This window comes from Vespa crabro, chromosome 11 (assembly GCF_910589235.1).
Source record: "Vespa crabro chromosome 11, iyVesCrab1.2, whole genome shotgun sequence".
Classification (NCBI taxonomy): Eukaryota; Metazoa; Arthropoda; class Insecta; order Hymenoptera; family Vespidae; genus Vespa; species Vespa crabro.
Genome location: NC_060965.1, coordinates 290,317 through 311,507, shown reverse-complemented (window position 1 = coordinate 311,507; position 21,191 = coordinate 290,317). Strand labels below are relative to the sequence as shown.

Sequence of the window (21,191 nt, the reverse complement as noted above, 5' to 3'; positions counted from 1 at the left end):
ACCAGAGAGTTAATTTCAATTATTCCGAGATCATACATAAGGTAGAAAATGTTTATATAGAGTTTTATCAGGATCGTCTAATGAAACGCGATACTTTGTATGTTCCACCGTTCCAACGTAGGATCGCCAAAGGAACTTATACTATACCGCCTAAGTTCAAAGTCTTTGCGTATGTGTGTAGTACCTGCAGCATTCTAGTTACCACTTCTCCCGTGGTAATAACGTGAATGAATGCGATATAATACTAATGCGGTAGCATATAGTAAACGATACAGTCGCTGATGTAACGCGAACCGATTAAACGAATAGAATCGAGTAAAGAGAAGGAAAAGAAGAATACGTTCTAGGAAGCAGCAGCAGTTCGTCGGCAACACGTACATATTTCGGGATATGTGAAATAATCGAATTGCAGTAACAATTTGAAAGTAACATAATTGTTTTTGCATAACCGCATGCATAACATTCTCGATACCATTAATTAGACCTTACGTCGTAATTTGTCTTTTAATGGAGAACAATATGAAATCGAAATGGATAGTTTTTCTTTTCTTTTCTTTTCTTTTCTTTTTTACGGATTATCGCCTCTCAACGAGAGAAGCATCTCGTTCGCGATGATCGCTTAGATTTAGCAGAAAGTCAGAGAGTGGCGTTCGACGTGTCGTTCACGCGATTCAATCTTAATCAGAATGCGGAAGTTATCAGCTCCCCGATGTGGAGCTGCGTTGGCACCTGTGCGATTTTCTTTCACCGAATAATCTTATCGTTCTATCATACAAGATATCGTTAAGATCGGCCGCGGGTAATTTACCTGGAAAATTCTTTTCCTGCGTTAGGAAAAGAATACGACGGTGGTCGTTTTATATCGTGGACGTCGTAGATCGTTGAAGGCACGTTCTATTCTATTTGCGAATGCGTTTACATTTACATATTTAACGAGCCGTTTCTATCCCTTGCATGGCAATTCTCCGCGAGATCTTCGTGACATCGAACCTTCTTCGGTGCTATTAAATAAAAACGATAATCTATTGATTAACGAATGATATCCGATTCTCGTACGTGCAGGTGGCCGTATTTTTCGCCTCTCTGTTCGAATAAAAGTACGATTTAAACCGATCGGTGAGTTTATTGCTGCGAACCGTAGCAGGGTCAACGAGTGTCAATTCGAAGATGACGAATCGGCCCTATTGGTGTTGGTAATAATAATTCCGCGATAAAATGAACATTTTAATGAATTTCGACGTTTCTCGCATCGACGATAATAGTTAGTTTGATATCGTTTTATCCGAGTTCGATGAACGTTACTTTAATAAGACGGGTACTCTCGAAATACGATCGTAATTATCTCGATAAGTCGTCGCAGCGACGTATATACATACGTATATATACGACGTATACCTATATACGACGGTATCTATCTACAACGAAGCACGGCTTGCTCTCGTTGCAGCTAGAATTCTTGACAAATGGTTGCCGAGATACGAAGTTTACAATCAACTCAACGCGTGTTAGGGTCTAACTTTCGTTCCGGATGATTAAAACTTTTTTCATTATTGACAACTGCGTGTTTTATCCGCCGGGGAAAAACGTTGGTTTTTCGTCGATCTCGTTAAGTCGATATCTTTTTTATTATTTGATATTATCTAAAGTGAATATTCACGATGACACGTCGTATATTTCTTTCAGATGAACGAGAAGACGTGCAGAAGAAAACCTTTACGAAATGGATCAACTCGCAGCTCTTGAAGGTGGGTATTTTCTCAAAACTTTAATTTTCGATTAGATTGAAACATAAGGAACGATTTTTGAGTGGGTGATCGTCGGAAGAGCATCTTCTTTCAGAATGATTTTTCTTTTCTTAATTAACATCATGGACGCAATAACTAGCGACTGGTTGTTGGCCTCGTTTATCAAGGCCGCCAACGCCACTGCCGTAATCTGAAAAGATAGAAAATCAAATGTTGCTTCTGAAAGTCACGTGATAATCTTACTGTCGCGAATTAAGAATCATAATTCGTGAATTACTGGCTAGACCGCGCTCGATGTGCAGAAGAGAAAGAGAGAGAGAGAGAGAGAGAGAGAGAGTGAGAGACACATTCTTTCTCTATTTTGTAATTATAACGCCGAAGGAAAGACGCGGATTTTACTTTTTCCTCAAATATTTTTCTACGTGTACAATTTTCTTTGATCGATCATGAACAAGCGCAACTTGTCAATACGTACTTGACTCGGTGAAAATAAGAGACCTTGAATTACATATTTCTTTTTATTTTCCAGAATCACCACGAACCGATATCCGACCTGTTCGTCGATTTAAGAGATGGAAACCGGCTTCTGTCCCTCCTGGAGGTACTCACGTCGAAAGTTTACGTAAGTACATCGATTGTATTACCTGTCCGTGAAAGAATCGTTTCACCTCACCGTTCGTGCCAACACGACGTTCGGTTCCGATGCACGTACCACCGACTGAAATACCTACATACGTAGCCTTTTTCTCATGATAAATCATCCTCTTTTTCTCCATGCCTTTTGGATTTATTTGCTTTCGCCTCGTTTCTCTTATCGTAAATGACTATCCGTGCCTCGACGATTATTATCCCGACGTTCGCTGGCACGTTTAATTACGTTCATGTAGGGTTACAAGGGAGATGAGTTCCGTCCATCAAAGACACTTGTTTATTAATGCTTATGCGTACTCGTAAGAGGAGAAACAAAGAGGAGAAACAAAGAAGAGAATAAAAAAAGAGAAAAGAAAGATACGTGCCGTCCTGTATCTTTTTCTAGTTCATGCAGGTGTTTACTACTACCTCGCAGGTGTATAGTACGCACGTGGATCCAGACCAGAGGCCAGTAATTTCAAGTTAAACCTGAAATCGTTCGCTCGTGGAGAATAATCTACGTCTTCGTATAGATTATTTAGAATACTCTGTACTTGTTAGCACAGCCGTAATAACTGGCGATTCTCCATATGTACCGATAGACGCCAACAAATCGTCTTATTAATTAGAATAGGAAAATTTTCCTAACCGACTGTACGCGCTAGTCGTTTCTCTCCATTCAATTGCGTGAGTAAACATAAGAAGCGTGGCATAGCTGATCTTATTGTCTCGTGGTAGATGCGCTCTAACGGTTAGCGCATCGTGTTTTACAAAAGGATCAAGGAATGCATTTGAGTCTTATCTTTATGCGTATCCTTAAAAAAAGAAGATAAGATCTTTCGACTTTGGGACGATATGACAGAACATATAAATTTATGTCATTAATATATGCGCACCATTGTTTTCAGAAAAGAGAACGCGGTCGTATGCGGGTTCACCATCTTAATAATGTTAATAAAGCATTGCAAATCCTCGAACAGAACAATGTAAGTTAATTAACACGAGCGTTGGAAGAATTTGACAAATAATTGCCGTCGTTGCAATTGTGTTTTAGGTGAAGCTTGTAAATATTAGTAGCAATGATATCGTAGATGGTAATCCAAAGTTGTCACTTGGTTTAGTATGGAGTATTATTTTGCATTGGCAGGTATGTCGTTATTGTTATCAAATTTCGCAATTCTAGCCGAACTTTTTCTTGCTTAACTAAAATATTTACCTAGGTACATTATCATCTAAAAGACTTGATGACGGAATTGCAACAAACGAATTTAGAAAAAACTCTTCTCGCTTGGTGCCGACAAAACTCTCAGGTAAAACATCATTCGAACATACGGATCGTGATACTTCGATATATCATAGACATGTTGTCTCGCTTTTAGAGTTATCCTGGCGTTGACATAAAGAATTTTACAACTTCTTGGTCCGATGGACTAGCGTTCAATGCACTTTTACATCGGTGCAAACCGCACTTGTTCGATTTCAACTCTATATCCCGAAAGCATCCCAATGCCAGGTTAGACCACGCTTTCCGTTTCGCCGAAGAACACCTTAGGATAGAACGACTTTTGGACCCCGAAGGTATCTACGTTCCTACGACTTTACCTCACTAATGTGTGTGTGTGTGTGTGTGTGTGTGTATATATATATATATGTGTGTGTGTATATATATATATATATATATATATATATATATATATATATATATATGTATGTATGTATGTATGTATGTGAATCTTTCTCTTCTTTTAATCGTAAATTATAGATGTCAATACGTCGGTACCGGACAAGAAATCAATAATGATGTACGTTATGTGCCTGTTCCAATGTTTAACTCAATCCGGAGACGATGCCGGTGATTTGGATCTATCGATCGCGAGTGATAATAGCCCTGCGACGACACCAGGCGCGGAGGTATGCCTAAGAAAACGCGATTTGCGGGGTCCTGTCAGGAGAAACGATTAGTTTGAATTTATCTCCATTGTAGAACACGTTGTCTTTGTCAACTTTTGGAATGCCAACGTCACGTCCGATGAGTCTAGCGACGAACGTTTCAGTTGAACTCGGCGGTTATCAGGTTGCTCTCGAAGAAGTTTTAACGTGGCTGTTAGAGGCTGAGGATAAGTTGAATCACGCGCCAGAACTCGGAACGAGTTTGGAAACGTTGAAGCAACAGTTTCACGATCACGAAGCCTTTTTGATAGAATTGACGGGGCATCAGGATGGCGTCGGTGCCGTTTTGGAGGAAGGTGCGAGATTGTTAGCGGAGGGTGGTTTGCACAAGGACGAAGAGCACGAGGTACGCGTTCAAATGTCGCTTCTCAATTCGCGATGGGAGGGACTTCGAATGAGAGCGATGGATACGCAGACCAGAATCCACGAGGTTTGCATTTCCCATTAATGTTGATCATCTTTTAGATGTTCTTTCTCTTTTTTTTTTTTTTTTTTTTTATATGACACGATCTTCCGATATAGGTCTTGATGCAAATGCAGCAGGCGCAGATCGATGCGCTGAGACAATGGTTGACGAAAACCGAAGATAGAATTTCTTTAATGGCTGCGATCGAATTGAATCAATCTAGTCTAGATGAACAGATAAAGCGATTGAATGAATTAGAACAGGATATAAAGGCGCAACAGGATGTCGTAGATAGTATGAGAAATATCGTGGTTGTCGTGGACGAAGAAAACTCGGAGGCAGTCTATACGGAAATGGAAGATCAATTATCGGCTCTAGGAGAACGATGGGCTCACATTTGTCAATGGAAAGAGGAGAGACGTCAACGACTTCAGTCTCTTTCTTTGCTCTGGCAAACTATTATCGATGATCATAAAAAGTTAGTTGCTTGGTTAAATGAAACGGAGATTACGCTCAAGCAAATGGAAGCTAATCCAGCTAGTGAGATCGGCGAGGTACTAGAGAGAATAAGAAAATTGCAAATATTAAAAATGGAGATGGATCTAAATCAAAAGAAAGTAATATCCTTGCAAGAGTCCATGCTAGAGTTGGATAATCAAGGATCTTCTCCCGATAGCGTCAATATGTTAGAAAAAATTGAGAATTTGCAGGATCGATGGGACGCTGTTGGACAAATTATGGAAGTTCAGAGCCAAAGGGTAAAGAATACATCTGCAGAATATTACAATTAAACAGTCAATTTGATTCATTCTTTTTTCATCATCATCATCATCATCATCATCATCATCATTATTACTATCGTTGTTGTTGTTATTATTATTATTTGATCCAACCTTTGCGATATTTATTTCATCTTAGAAAGTATACGCAAACGATTTTTTCTGCCTTATTTTAATTTATTGATATTAATATTTTTTTATTATATTCTTATGTCGTGGAGCCATTTAGGACGATCTACATGATGCACACTGTGATCGAAATGATATATTTTGATTCTTCGTGATGGTCGGACGTTAAAATGGAACTTGCTTGTTTGTTATTTTGTGTAGAAGAAAATATTTGTGAACGATGTAATCAATATCTTGTATAACCGTCACTTTTGCACTTGAGCAAAGCGAGAATTTCACGAAACCGTTGATCTAAAAAATATAAATCGGATTTTTGTATTGCATTTATAATAAAATTATTGTGGTTTAGAGGCTGTTTTTTTTTTTTTTTTTTTTTTTTTTTAATTTTTTTTTAATTTTTGTGTGTCTTGTAGTAATCGTAGTAATACTCATCGATGCTTAGTTATTGCGATGAGAATCTCCGAGCAGATATTATTTAATTTTAATTAACAGGTGTAGCTACGTTTAGCGCAAAAATCGTTCTACGTTGCTCTCCGATTTCGATGGAATATAACGTAAATACGTGTTGTTTGTTTTCTTTTATAACGCGTTTAGATCACTAGCTCCGGTTTTGAATTCGATTTAAAGTCCGAGAGGGACACGACTATTATCAGTAATAACGAATGGATGTCGGAGACAGTAACGAGTATCGCTTATAAAGAAGAGATCGCCGCAACGGTACGTCATAGAGAAAAATAATAAAAATTCGTTCTATCTCGTTAATATAAGATCGTTCTCATTAGCTTTGTTACTTTAGTCGACACCTCAGAGCGATATGAAAAAACGACGTTTAGATAATACAACGAAACACGAATTCGAATCTGCGCTTCTTGGACTTTACAAATGGCTCGATTACATCGATTTGGAGATTGGCCGATCCGAGGGCGTTTTCGACGAATTGAGCGTCGACGAGAAGAAAGTCGTTTACGAGGATACATTGGCAGACATAGAGGTTCACAAAAGCGAATACGATAAGGTTCTCGAGTTGGGAAAAAGGCTCGTGGAAGAACTGGAAAATACGAATGAATCGAGCGAGGACGCGAAAAAGAAATTAGATGATATACAACATTGCTGGTCGGCAACGAGTAATCGGCTACAAGAAATAAGAAATCGCATAGCTTACTTGGAGGAAATAAAGAAATTTCGTAACGAGTTGGATAGCTTAAATATGATGTTAGATAGTTATACCAAATGGTTCGAGACGAATAAAGCGAATAATCAAATAGATATTTTCAGGGTAAGGAGGGAGCGTAGTTTACGTTCTCGAAGATTTCATCTATTCGTTTGAAATCGTTTATATATTTTTTATCGTGTTTTTGTCAATTTATTTAGGTAAAAATGAAATCGATGAAATCTCATGACGAGCGTGTTAAAAAATTAGTTGACAAAGCCAAAGAACTCTTAGAGAAGAATCAATCGGTAGTAGATGAAAGTAATAAATTAGAGGCCGACACGAAAACGTTGTTCTCTGATTGGGAAAAAGTGCAGAAATTGTGAGTAAATGTTATTTTATTATTGGAATATCTTTTTATTTATTCACGCAAGTATATTAAATGTTAGATTGTCCGATCGGCTTAACGAAATAACTGATAAGATTGAAAAAATACCACCAAAGAAATATACCGAATCTATCACGAATCTTATAACGTTCGTCAACAATATCGAGAGTGTATTATTATCCGAACATACGATTATATCTGACAAAAAGACTATGGAAGAACAAGTTAAAAAATTTCAAGATCTTGATAATACCTTGAAAAATTATCAAGATACGTTTGATTACGTAAATTCAACCGGTCATGAGCTAATAACGAAAACGAACGACGATTCTCAAGCGCAAATATTGAGAAACGAGTTGCAAGATCTTAATACAAAATGGAGCGATATTCCTATAATATTGGAAGAAAGACAACAAAATCTTTTAAGAGGTAGTCAAAATTATAAGTACCGATGTCCATTAATAAAATTGTAGATATCTCGATCTATATTGTAACATATGTTATAACATGTTTCGTAGATATAAAATTGTTAGAGACGTTCGACAAGGAGCTTAGTACACTTGAAAGCTGGCTCGACAAGTCGATGGCGCATCTCGAAGAAATATCGAAAAATATTGATTTGAACGACATCAAAATGACGGAATATAAATTAGAACAGTTACGGGCTTTCTCTCGAGAAATAGACGAAACGAAACCGAAAGTAGAGGCTCTTCAGATATCTACGAACAAGTTGCTTGAAAACTCGGAGCCTAACTTTGCCAGTGTATTGAATAACAAAGTTGAAGATATTTCGTGCAAGTGGAACGCGGTTACGGACGATGTTAAAAGTTTGATTGATAAATACGAAGCCGCTTTGAAGAAGAACGACGAGGTGAGTTGATCTGATCCCTTAGCTTTCCTTTGCTCGTTGATAACGTCTACTCTTGTGTTACATTAATCTTTGAAATCATTTTAAATGATCAGATTGTAAACGGTATCGATGACTTTACCAAGTGGTTATCGGAGTTGGAGAAAGATATACCAGGTGACATTAAAATAACTTCGTCGGTTGAACTTTTTCAAGTTCGTGGCCGATATCAGACGTTAAAAGACAAGATCGATAAACGGGTAGAAGAATTTAGAAATTTAAATGAAATGGGAAACGATAAACTTCTAAGCTCGGAAGGTTCCTCCGTGAAAGAACTAGGAAGGCGGTTCACTTTCTTAAATGCTCGTTGGACGGACGTCACGGATCGTATTTATGAGCGCTATAGACACCTGCAGAATGCTACACACGAGTACGGAGAATTTCGTGCCTTGGTTGCTCAGGAGAGTGATTGGTTGGATAAGTTGGAGAAAAGATTAAAAAAATCGACCAAGTGTGCCGCCGACGCGGAGGAAATCTCGGAGGAGCTTGACGTGAGTTTCAATGAATTTTACAATTATCTAATATTCATTTATCCTCAAATTGGAGCGTTATAATAATTATAAACGTTTGTTAAAAGGATTTGGAAAATTATATAAGAAATCATCCAGAGTCTAGACAAGAAAAAATTCAAGAAATTGGTAAGCAACTCATCGATAGTAACATCATGACACAGTCTATACAAACGGATGTAGAAGATTTAACAAATCGTTGGGAAAATCTAAACGGACAGGTATGTCTCTTTCTTTTTCTTTTTCTATCTTTTGCGGTACATATGCGCCTGATGATCAATATCATCGGAGGCTCATAGTAATTCAATGAATTGTATACGTTGAAAAAAGCTTGGAATGTGAAAAGAAAATATGTGCAAGGAAATTGTGTTGTAAACAAAATTTAGCTCGTATATGAATTCATATCGAACATGAATACGTACAATCGCATGGAATAATATGTATGTACTAATGAGAGATATCGTTGTTTTATGTTAAGAAAATAATTGATTGATGCTCGTAATAACGAAAAACTTGAGAATAATTAGATCAGCTTCTTCGAAGTTAAGCAGAAAGATAGAGTTTTCTTTTGAGTAGGCAGGTCAGCGAGCCAAGCTGTTGGAAGGATCGGTGAAGCAAGCGCAACAATCGGAAGGGCGAATTCTTGCTCTTCAGCACTCCCTAACGCAAGTAGACTCTGTACTAACTGCACGCCTTGACTGCGATCTCACTGCCGATGATTTGCCACATGATTATCAGGTCTGTTCTATCTTGTTTCTTTTTTTATATGTTTTATGTGATATTACTCGACACGTTTTCTTTTTTTCTTTTTTTTTTCTTTTTTTTTCTTTTCTTTTCTTTTTTTTTTTTTTTTGTATCACGTTCAAATCACGTTTGACTATGTTACATTTTCTCCCCTCCCCGCTAATCGAAAAGGTGTGTTTTAACAAGATATCACGATCTCCTTTAATGCTTCAAATTTAATACATACATGTTACGCAATACTTATGTACGTGTGTCAAATTTTACGGACGATTTTACTCATAGATAGCATGACGTTACGATTATTTTTAGCCAAAGTTGTTGTGCCTCGTTATAGTTAAGTTAGTTCGTTAGTTTTATACAATACCAACAAGACCCGTTAACGCGTTACAAGGAGAATTGTTAAGTATCGAGCATCAATTTTATACGTCTACTCGTAACATGCTCGCAGAAATTGATGCAAGAAATGGAACATCAAAGTGCTACGGTTAAGGAAATGACGGTGCAAATTGAAACGTATAAATCGTCCGGCAAAGAGGAGGCTGCGCACAGACTCGAAGAACAAATGACTCTGATTGAGCAAAAATTCTCCGAAATTCAGAAAAAGTTTCAACGTTTTCGTTGTTCCACCAATTTGGAACCTAGACTTTCTCGAGCTTTGAGAGAACTTCGAGGTATAGAAGAGGCAACGTGTCTGTTGGAATTATCATCAGAAGATCCGGAAGTTATCGAAGGACAACTCAAACATTGCCTGGTAACATGATCATTACTCGTTCATCGGTTTGAATGTTTCTTCTAGAGTAGTCGGTTTAGAAATTGTAAAGTCATATTTCGTTTTGCAGAGATTCTATCAAACTTTAAGCGAAATTAAAAGCGAGATCGAGAACATTATAGTTGCTGGTAGAAAATTAGTCGAAGAGAGAAGTGTCAGTGAACCGGAGAAGTTTTCGAAAAAAATTGACACTTTAAAAGAATTGTATAACAAGGTGTGTGCGCGCGTGTGCGTGTATATATATATATATATATATATATATATATATATCTATATACACACGTATAATCAATTACTTGTAGGTTTATTCCAGAATTGAAACCGAATACTTACTTTTGTCATTATTATAGCTTGGACTACAGATAACCGAGTCAAAGTCGATATTAGAAACAGCGTTAGATTTGTCTCGTGATATATATAAAAGTTTGTCCTACATGAATATATCACTGGATAGTATCAACAAGGAATTGGATGCACAAAAGAATATGCCTGATCTACCTGTTAATGCGATATACGTGCGGGTATGGGATTGAAAATATACGGAATAACTATAAAAGCTGGTATTCGAATAATTGCTTGTCGGGATGATTTGATGAATTATTGTCTACGCTTCTTTAGGAAACTCTGACAGAGGTTATACCAAAATTGAACGTCGTGAAAGATAAATTGTTAAGATCGCAGGACGAGTTCTTAAAGCTCTGCGACTCTTCGTATCTCGAGCAACTGAAGGAAAAATTATCGGACGTTTTGGTTAAATTAGCGAATACAGAGAGAAGATTACGTCTTTGCAATAGTTCAGAGGTATATGTTTTTTTTTTATGACATTAATCTTGTACCCTAATCTTAGTCTAATTATTTGTTTCGCGTAAGGAGGAACCAAATGTCGACGAGATAAAGGCGTGGTTGTTACAAGCTGAAGAGAAATTAAATAGATTAGACGCGATCCCAATGGAACAATTGACGGAATACCACTTCGAACAATGCAAGGTAAAACACGTGTACACTTGTTTAATATGATTGGAATTATACAATTCTCTTGTATTCCATTAGGCTATACAAAGTGAAATAATAGAAGCCAAGCCTAAAGTTAGTCAACTTCAACGTTACGCCTTTTACCCGAAAATAGCTGAAGTATGTGATAAGTGGGAAGAAATTTCTAATAAAATCCAAGTATGTGATATATTATATTATAATAATGATACGGTACAATGATATAATCTCTTATCTAGAATTTTGAATTTGAACGTTTATCATGCACTGCTTATTCACTCATGGCTTGTACCTTTGCTTTATACACTTTTTAACGTTTGGTATATGTAATGCTTGTGCTTCATAGTACCATTACGTATATCTTTTTTAAAGAATTTTTCCGATTAATATTCATAAATCTCTATATTATCACTAGTAGTAGAACCCTCATACGTATGTAGGATGAAAGGATAACTTGGCTTGCGTACTATCGTTCAAAGACTTTTTCGTACCAGACAAACGTATATTATGCTATAGGTTAGAACGTTTATGCGTATCTTACGTTTCATTTCGATCACGATTTATATTTCGACCTTTCTTTCGTATATTGTATATAAGATCTTTAATCGACATTGTAATAATTTTTGTTTGATCGTATGCAAATACATATGTATCAAGTCGCTTAATGTCGTACCGTCCAAGAGGTGGCTCCGCCTATGTAAATAATGTATCACGCGATTTGTACAATCCTTTGTACAATTCTTTGGTGAATGGACAATATTACACGTATTTGCCATCATTATTTTCTCTCTCTCTCTCTCTCTCTCTCTCTCTCTTTCTCTCTCTTTCTCTGTATATGTGTCTGTGTGCGTGTGCGTGCGTGTGTGCGTGCGTGTGTGTGTGCGCGCGTATGTGTATATATATATATATACATATATTGTCTCTCCCCTTCTATCAGGACTTTTATATTTCACGAAGAAGCTTCAAGAAAGACTACGATAAAAGAGATTATGAAAGTGAACATATAGATTCTTGCATCGGTGATGGATAAACGCAAGGATTTCGGCTTTACACTTGCACAATGAAACGCATTGTCGCTTCCTACACTTGGTCATGCTTGATATTATCACTTCATTAACATGCTACTACATCTAACCGTCATCTCTCGATGAAACCATTTTACGTATCATATTTTCACAGGAACGGATCTACAAAATGAAAGAGAATTTATTAATGAGAAGTAAGAAGAACAATAATAAGGGGAGAGACAATTACGGGAATGAAAAGTTAACTAAGAAATCGGAACAGACTTCGGTATATTTAGTTAAAAAGGAAAAAAGTTTATTGGATGAGAACAATGAAGTATACGGAATCGGTTATCTTAATCCAGCATTCGATGACAATCAATGTGCGATCATTAGGACGCCCGAAAGTTCGCCCATCGAGATCCCGCATCGAAGTAGAAAATCTTCAACAAAGTCGGACAAGGTGAAAACTAGAATCGTAGACGTTAACAAAGCTGTTAGACGTAAATTGGACATGAGCTCGATACCCGACGTCGTGCAAACTTCTCAGCCTCAAAGCGTACGCATCGACGATATGCGCGATACTCGTTTCTTGTCCTGCGACATGGCGCAAACATGTACGCCAGACGAGGAAGAATTTTTCTTGTCGAAAAATAGTACTTTGTTCTTTAAAGTGTCCACCAATACGTTGACTGCTACGGAATCGAAACCATTTCATGCGTCGAACGTACAATCGAATCCTTTTCGTATCGTAGAAGTGAAAGAAATGGAAATAGTCAAATCGGTAGCGTCTCCCGAGGATCATGTCATTTTACCGAGCGCTAATGTCAGCGTAGGTCTTATACCATTAGCCGTGGAAAGGGTAGAAATTGTCGAAGATACCGAGACGGAGCCCGAATCTATAGACACGGATACGGAGGATAGAGATAGCAGAGATAAAGTATCCACGGCGATAGGTATTAATAGCGGGATCGTTGGTAGGAAGAAAGAACTGATACCGATTTTGAAGAAGAAGATATCGGTCGCCGAGCCATGCAACGTGTGGAACGTTAAAAAGCTTACCCTTAAATTGGATACGAATGACGAGAGTAATTCGACTACGTCGAACGTTCACAATGCTTTAGAATCTAGAATCAAGGATCGCGTGCAAAGTCCGAGGCACGTATCGGATAATAAATCGCACAAGGTGGAAACAACGGCGGCTAGTCGTCCCTTGAGGGATAAGGAAAGTGTCGCGGAATATTTGATTTTAGACGACAAGAAGACCAATTGTTCGATTTTGAAAAAAAATGAAAATAATAAAATGGCCGATTTTCACGAGAATACGATTAAAAAGAAGGATGAACGAGAGGAGACAGCAACGAGAGCGCCGACTTACGATCTAGAGAGGCTATATAAAAAATCTCCTTTGTTAAAGCGCGTTAAGAGTTTTTCGAAAGACGATACGCTGGAGGATTGCGAAAGCTTCTACGGGAGCGACAAGGAGACGGACGATGCATTGATATTTTCCGACGATACAGAAATCGATGTAGCTAGTTCTAGTTCCGAAGGAGAAGATCCTAATTTGGGAGAGCATGTTGAGCACCTCTTGGACAAGGTAATTTTAATGGTCGGCAAAAGAAATTTTGAAGGTTTTGGCAAAAAAAAAAAAAAAAAAAAAAATATGACGCGTGTATCGTTAGGCCAGAAATAATACTATCGCATAACGATTTACGTTAGCTCTTCCTCTTCTCCCTTAATCAATGACATTTTCCAGGTTGACTAATACGATTTAACTCTCAAAGATGATATCCTTCTTCATATCATTTTCATTCAATGATACATCCTCATTTCATATAATAAACATTTTCTTTTTTGTTAGATAAAGCTCGAAAACTCGCAACATGTATTGCAACAGAAAACGGAACAGCAGAGAGCTTACGGTGAGAAAAGGTCGTACAGTAATTTTTCAAATTCGTCTAGAGCTAATTTAGAAAAAAGAATTTTGGAATTTGAACGATCGGCGCAATTGATGTTGAACAGAATGGACGTCATTTTGATGACTATTACTAGTATCAGCAATGAAAAGGATCCTACGAAACGTCTTGAGGTTCGTTTCTATATTAAAACTTTGATGATCAAAGTAAAATTTGATCGTATTTAAGTTACTCATCAAACGAATTGCAGACACTTAAGGGCGAAATTAGTATGCTTGCTCCCGACGCCGCGGCATTGATTAGCAAGGGTGACGGTTTAATTATGACGGTCCATACGTTGGATCCTGTACGCGCAGAGAAAATAAATAACGAACTTCAAGATAAATTAAGAAGCAAGTGGCATCAGGTGATGACGGAAACCGAGTCACGGCGTAACCAAGCTCAAAGAGCCGAGGAAATATTGAGACAGTACAATAGAATACTCGTTGAGTTCGAGGAGTGGTTCAGAGACGTACCGCAAAAATTAGAAGAGGCTAATAATTACGAGGGACAGCTCGAATCGTTCACCGTCGAGTTTGATGCGAAGCAAGAATTGATTCATAAGTTTAACGAGCTCAGCGTAGAATTGAAACGATTCAACGTTGCATTTTCCGAAAGCACTCGTTATAACATCAACAGCAAGTGGCAAGAGATCAGTTCGCAATTTAAAAGATACAGTGGTAGCAAGGATAAGGATAAGCACGTGACCGATAAGAAGATGGAATTGGTAGGTATACGATGATCAAGTGCTTCACACATATATAAATCGTGTATCGTCACGGCGTAATACTAACTGTGATGTGTCTTTTTTTTTCCTTTTTTCCTCTCAGGACGTAGGAGGACCCAATCCTCAAAATATTATAGCGAGAGCCAACAAAATAAAAGATGCAACGTCGACCGTGTCGAGATCTTTAAACTCTGCTCCATTGAATGGCAAGGACTACGAATTATTTGGCAATCAAGAAGAGTGTTTAAAGAAGATAAGTAATGCGATAAATATACTCAAAACGAACTTGGACGAATTGAGTTCTGCGTCGGAAAGCATTGCTCGCCAATCGAAAAAGGAGCAGGTGGAGCACGTTAAGTGTTTGATCGAAAAATTGTACGGCGATTGGAGTAGCATCAACGAACGTTATATCGAGAGATATAATCGTTGGAGTAAATGCTTCGAAACATGGAACGAACTTCAAAATATGTGTCGCGCCTTTTCCGAGTGGTTGGAAAAAAGCGAGGACGCGTTAAAAAAATTACTTTCGCTCCCCTATTCCAAGGTATCGAAAACGAAAATGTTCGAGCTAGAGCAAGAAGTTTCGCGCATGCAAAGAACCAAGAACAACATAAATGCTTCGTATGCGGATATATCGAGTCGAGCCTCTTCCGAAGATGTTGCAGAATTGCATAATACGATCGAGAATATCAAACATAAATGGCATCGTTTATTGGCTGAAATCAATGCATACAAAGAAAGGTACGCAACAGGTTTTTCCTTTCGAACCGCTTTTTCATTCGCCGAATAAATCCGCGAGGAATAAGAAATAAATAATTTTTCATTTACGAATATATTCATACGTGCACCATATGTCGACGTAATTTCGATAACAAATCCACGTTGACACGTAGGATTTTTTTTCAATGTCCCTCGGCACAAAATAGCTCGAATCATTTTATCGTTCTTATTTGCCCCTTTAGCGATTCGATTTGAAATGGACAATGTTGCGTTCGATTAAACGTCTTCGCGGCGATTGCAATTATTTCATTTAAACATTCTTATCAATCGTACTGACAAAATTGATCTATTTTGAAGAAACTTGGCAATGGAAAGAAAGGTCTCAAGCGAGAGTAGGATTACGAAGGCTACTTATCACATAATAGAGCAAGTGAATTCGTTGCTACTATCTATGGCTAATCCATCGGACGAGACGTCCCTTTCAATAAGATTGTCCTTGATTAAGGTACGTAACGACGATTATTATCTTTCACCGATGACTTGTCTCTTTTACCTCGTAATCGTTAAATCGTTAAATACGGGAAAATGGATAAGGTCGTTGCAATTCCGTAATGAAATGTTTGACGTTTTCTCCAACAACGATGCAAAATTTCATCTTGTATTACAATTAAAAGAACTACGATGCGTCCTAATAATATCGCCAAATTTCATGACTTGACTGCGCAGGCGAAAGTGTGCCAAGATATAAATAGCATTAAACTCTCACTCCTGTTTATCTTACGTATGCACGTTCCGATGCGCGTAGTTTCTTCATATTTGTCTCGTTTTATTAATTATAACGTGTATATTAAATATCGATCGTTTCACGCGTGAAAATTATTTTTAAGGCGAGAGAAGAAGAACTTTCTTCGCGGAAAAGGGATACGCAGGTACTTATGAATCAGCAAAGTAATCATCGAGGGGAAGATGTGTATGGTAAACTTTTAGCCGATATGGATAAGGTATAGTCGATTCTAATAGTCAGTTTATGGTTTATCCATCGATTTATCCATCGATTTATCATATTCTTCCTTATTAGGCAAAATCGAATCTTTCGAGCCATCGTGAGTATGTCGAAAGTAAGCTTACTTCTTTAAAGAAATATATCAGCTGTTTGGACACCGTAATGACATGGATTATGGAGGTCCGTACGAGATTAAATATCGCGCAGGAGCTGCCGCAGAACGAGCGAACCGAAGTAGTTGATAATATTAGGGTAAGTTTATTAATTGCGCGTGTTTGAGAACGTTGGAGAGAAAACGAAAGAAATATTACAAAAGTATTATTATTCGTTTTGATGGTGTCTATAGCTTAATGTCGTGGATCGCGAGATGGAAGTAAAAGACGTTTTGGAGAATTATACCAATTTGGAAAAGGAGTGTGAAGCGGCCAAACAACCAATATCCATTGAACTTCAAGTGAGTTTAATAACTGCTAGTACTAATAACGATGACCTTAAGCATTGTTATTAATACAATTTTTGCGTTGTAGGAAAAGTTAAAGAAATTGAGAGAAGATTGGCAGTTTGTGAAGAACTTTAGCGACGGTCAAAATCGAGAAGTTGTAACTACTACTTTACCGGATCCAACTATGGTAGAACCTAAACGTAAGTGATTACAAGATTTTTTTATTTCTACGAATGTATTACATTGCAAGCGATGGTTATTTTATATTTTGCAAAAAGACGATATATATATATATATATATATATATATATAATTTTTTTTTTGATTATGTCGAAACGTGTCTCATTCCAGTCGACGACGACGATGTCGTCGCTGTTTTTCTTGTGGTTTTTATTGTCCTCCTTATCGCTTCTCATCTCTCGCTCCATTTCACAGGCTCACAGCCGTGAAATTTCATTGGTACCGCAAGAAAGCCTCCATCGAGTCGTGGGTAGCATGTTTCGTTGTCGTGCCATACATTAGTGACGCGTCGTACGCGCTGTTTCCTTTTGCACGTCGCACGTCGCACGTCGCACGTCGCACGTGTACGCCTCTACCTAATTTGTTACGGTGGTTTCGGGCGTTGATGGAAGAAAAGGGGGCCAAAAGACAGGGGCTGGAAGGATGGCCGAAATAATGTTTTTCTGTACGTGTGTGGCCCCTTTCTCAATGAAGCTTTTCTCAAACGGTGGCCACACTTAGCCCGTGCCGAGCTTACGAGATTATACTTTTCTTTTCGCTTCGCGAACTTTTTGATTTTAATTAATAACTGATTCATAATTCGATCATACGTGCGTCCTTCGAACAATTGTATATTAATAGTAATTTTTTACGTTGTCACGAGTAACGACGATTCTTCAATACCCTAACGACGTCTTTTTTTTGCATGCGCGCGTGGCTCGGAATACGATGGAAAATGATGAAGAACAACGAAGAACGAGATCTAAGAGGATCGTACGTGTGAATGCTTAATGTTTCTTAATAATCTCGCTTATCCCTTTTTTCTATCCATGCTACTATATTTAACCTTTTTTCTTCGACTATATTCAAAGTAGAAGAAAAAAAGAAAAAAAAAATATATGTATATATATATTTCTTCTCTGGTGTCATACTATTCGTTTATAATTTTTCTCAAATCGTTTATACAAATATAAGATTTTGCCCCTGTAAGTTGATCTCACCCCATACTTTGTCGATAATGTTGATAGCAAGCGCCACCTGTCGGTAAGAAACTTTCCTCGAGATTCTTTTTAATACATACGCGCGAAGGAGTTGTCTATCAACTAGGGGCAACGTTAACGACTCAGTAGAAAATGTTGCATATAGGATAATTATAATAGTAATCAATCGTAGACTCGAATATATTTCAATGTGAAACGTATTACTACGTCGTTGAAAGTACTATGTGTCCGTGTTCGTGTTTAAAAAGTATTATGATAAAGTGCACGATATTGGAGAAGAAGGAAGAATAGACAAAGTTGAAAGACGAGGTAGAAAGTAAGTACAGCAAAACTCGATGTTTCCAACTCACTGAGTCGATTTCATTTCCCGGTTATTTCTCTCGCTGAGAGAATTCATTACCCCATTGCAATTAGCTTAACCGTTTCGAACTCATCCAAGAAGTTGCACGTATTATTAAAATTCAATCGAATGAAATTTCTACGGCCAACCATGCAACGTTTAATAAGTATTTTACTAATAGATTGCATTTATTAATCGTATTTATCGACCTTAAATTTGAAGTCTCTTCGTCGTATTTTACAGTCTCTTCCTCTTCTCTCTGCCCCTTTTGTATGGTGTTATTGCGGCTGATAATGAGGCATTCGAGACCGAGGATGCGACGGGAAGAAATTTATTCACCTAAATCCACTTGGCGACAGACACAGCTTTCTTTATTTTCCCTCCTCTCATTCTACCGATTCATCATAGAATCGCCGAGAGCTCGATAAACAATGAACCCTTCTCATTAATGCGATTTCAATGATAATGACGTTTTCAATGATAATCACGTTTTTATAGTCTCGTTCGCTCTGTCTAATGGGAACGATAATAGGTAGCTTTGCGAGGAGGAAAGGCAAGCGCGAAAAATAGAATAATAGATAGATCTTTTCTATTCAGGACCGATAAGACGAAAAAATTATATGTTAATTGATCGTCGATATAGAAAATTTGAATATCGATTGGAACCATTGTATCAATGATTTTGTTCGATCACTTTGGAAACTTTACAAACGGGAGAGAGAAAGAGAAATAAATACGCAAAAGTTCCTTTCGTGCGTTAATTTAATGAAAAGCCAAAAGATTAAAGTTACGTTCAACGTGCTGCACGATGGATTAACTTTTTTTCTTCCTTTCTCTTATACATAGATTATTTCCTTTGGTTTGTAACTTGGTTTGCGAGCGAACGAGTTTTATTGACCGATCGAAAATGGGATGCGTTATTTGACTTCGATGTCCCAATCCCTCCGCGTGGAACTCTTTCTCGATCGGATATCGAATCTGGTGTCGATATTTAAAAGGGCGAACAAAAAGATTCGAGAATCTACGCGCGTTACTGTTATTATTCCGAAGGATTTGCATTTGCGATTCTTCTTTTTATCGGATTTCCGAGAAAACCGATCTCCAATTCGCCGAAAGAAAGAGAATTTCATTTTATATCATTTCCTCGAGGACTTATCTCACGCTCGATTATACAGCGGATCTTTTTTCCGTCGACGGCGAAATCTATGAGCTTTTTAAATCACTTCGAACGCATATCCCTTCCATTCATGCAGGCGCATATAGTACGTTTAATTGTAAACATTGTACGCACGAATCCTCATAGACCTTTGAGATAAATCGATGCAATTACTAGGTGTACTAGCTTGCGTTACCATTGTGGGAGGAAATTATTTGAACGTAACACAAAGAGATCACCGAGCGAATACAGTGGACCGTAAACATCGTAGATCAATACGGTTACGAGCAATTGCGGACTCGGCAACATTATTCCTAGCAATTACGAGCATGGTAAGAGAAAAAGGATAGAAGGGGATTGTTACGTTAGAGACTCTAATGACAAGAAAAGGCGAGCGAGGGACCAGAAGAGATAGATAGATAGATAGATAGATAGAGAGAGAGAGAGAGAGAGAGAGAGAGTGTATGTTGCTTCTTGATTTGGTAGCTGGCGTTTAAGCCACGTTCATTACTATACTGACAATCAAGCTGAACTTTGCGTAGAAGAAGGGAGAAAGAGAACGAGACGGAGGGGGATTTGGTAGCAGAGGTAGAAGTCGGTTCAACGCAGGCACAAGCTACCGGGCGGTTGGTCGAGCTTGTAATCTGACGGTGGTCGGTCGTCTGGTCGGTCAGAGTAAAACGGTCCATTAAGACGGGCAAGCAGTTAGTGGCCACGCTATAGGAAGCAACCAGCTTGCTAATGCGGTCCGAGGAACCCCCGCAAGAGCCGTTAAGGAAGTCAGCATCAGGGATGACTTTGCGTTTGCCAAACAACCAACCTTGAATCGTTTTGCGTGTCGCATCTACTTCGATTTTACTTATTTGCTCGTCTTCATCGTTTATCGGTTATTAGTTCTCTTTTTAGACTTGTCTTTCTTTCTTTTTTTTTTTTTTTTTTTTACAAATGTATTCGTTCTCTACGCCGCCGAGTCTTTTCCTCTCTCGTTTTTTCTTCCCTTCTTCCTACGTTCCAAGCGGCGTAATTAACTCGAGACTCTCGTGTCCCCAGGGGAAAACTTCTTGGACCGGGGTGAAAAAGGATATTTCCTGAAGAGGTACAATCACCTCCTCTTCCCTTGGTTCTCGCACATACATATACATTTTTCTCCTCTCACCGATATATCTTAGTTGCGCTCGGGAAACTTTGATTCTGCGCTTACGCGGATACTTTTGCAGGCGACTACGCCTTTCGTCTCTTGCCGAGTGGAACATTCTTCGAGAAATATCTCATTGGTAGAGGGTTTTAGTTTAATCAGGCTCCGTTTAAACTCGTGCATTGTCCGCTTCTCTGAGGACTTTGTTCCTTTAAATTCGCCCCCCCCCCCCCTCTTTTGTACCATTTAAACTTGGACGTACTTTGTCGTACTTTGTCGTACTTTGGCGATTTACCTTTCTTGTCAAGCCAAGTTTTTCATTGATTTTACTCTATGTCGGTCTTAACAGTTTATACGATAAACGAGATTCGAATCGTTCCCTTTTACATCAGC

The 21,191-nt window shown here is 38.1% G+C and overlaps 1 protein-coding gene across 8 annotated transcripts in view; it reads left to right on the top strand.

Moving 5' to 3' along the window:
• Positions 1-21,191, top strand: part of LOC124427869 (dystrophin-like) — a 222,033-nt gene that overhangs the window by 3,150 nt on the left and 197,692 nt on the right. For 4 of the 8 annotated variants that reach the window (XM_046971253.1, XM_046971249.1, XM_046971252.1 and 1 more), the window contains exons 2-33: positions 1,684-1,745; positions 2,275-2,367; positions 3,284-3,361; positions 3,430-3,522; positions 3,596-3,685; positions 3,755-3,953; positions 4,138-4,286; positions 4,360-4,755; positions 4,848-5,489; positions 6,234-6,356; positions 6,436-6,915; positions 7,011-7,171; positions 7,239-7,606; positions 7,696-8,048; positions 8,141-8,575; positions 8,662-8,814; positions 9,170-9,331; positions 9,786-10,088; positions 10,177-10,320; positions 10,457-10,627; positions 10,725-10,907; positions 10,977-11,093; positions 11,157-11,276; positions 12,276-13,697; positions 13,962-14,189; positions 14,267-14,782; positions 14,886-15,523; positions 15,860-16,007; positions 16,390-16,503; positions 16,581-16,757; positions 16,852-16,959; positions 17,033-17,147. In XM_046971253.1, the coding sequence (XP_046827209.1) occupies positions 1,684-1,745; positions 2,275-2,367; positions 3,284-3,361; positions 3,430-3,522; positions 3,596-3,685; positions 3,755-3,953; positions 4,138-4,286; positions 4,360-4,755; positions 4,848-5,489; positions 6,234-6,356; positions 6,436-6,915; positions 7,011-7,171; positions 7,239-7,606; positions 7,696-8,048; positions 8,141-8,575; positions 8,662-8,814; positions 9,170-9,331; positions 9,786-10,088; positions 10,177-10,320; positions 10,457-10,627; positions 10,725-10,907; positions 10,977-11,093; positions 11,157-11,276; positions 12,276-13,697; positions 13,962-14,189; positions 14,267-14,782; positions 14,886-15,523; positions 15,860-16,007; positions 16,390-16,503; positions 16,581-16,757; positions 16,852-16,959; positions 17,033-17,147 (8,541 nt within the window). The remainder of the gene's footprint in view (positions 1-1,683; positions 1,746-2,274; positions 2,368-3,283; positions 3,362-3,429; positions 3,523-3,595; positions 3,686-3,754; positions 3,954-4,137; positions 4,287-4,359; positions 4,756-4,847; positions 5,490-6,233; positions 6,357-6,435; positions 6,916-7,010; positions 7,172-7,238; positions 7,607-7,695; positions 8,049-8,140; positions 8,576-8,661; positions 8,815-9,169; positions 9,332-9,785; positions 10,089-10,176; positions 10,321-10,456; positions 10,628-10,724; positions 10,908-10,976; positions 11,094-11,156; positions 11,277-12,275; positions 13,698-13,961; positions 14,190-14,266; positions 14,783-14,885; positions 15,524-15,859; positions 16,008-16,389; positions 16,504-16,580; positions 16,758-16,851; positions 16,960-17,032; positions 17,148-21,191) is intronic. The other 4 variants (XM_046971250.1, XM_046971254.1, XM_046971255.1 and 1 more) reach the window with 4 other exon arrangements.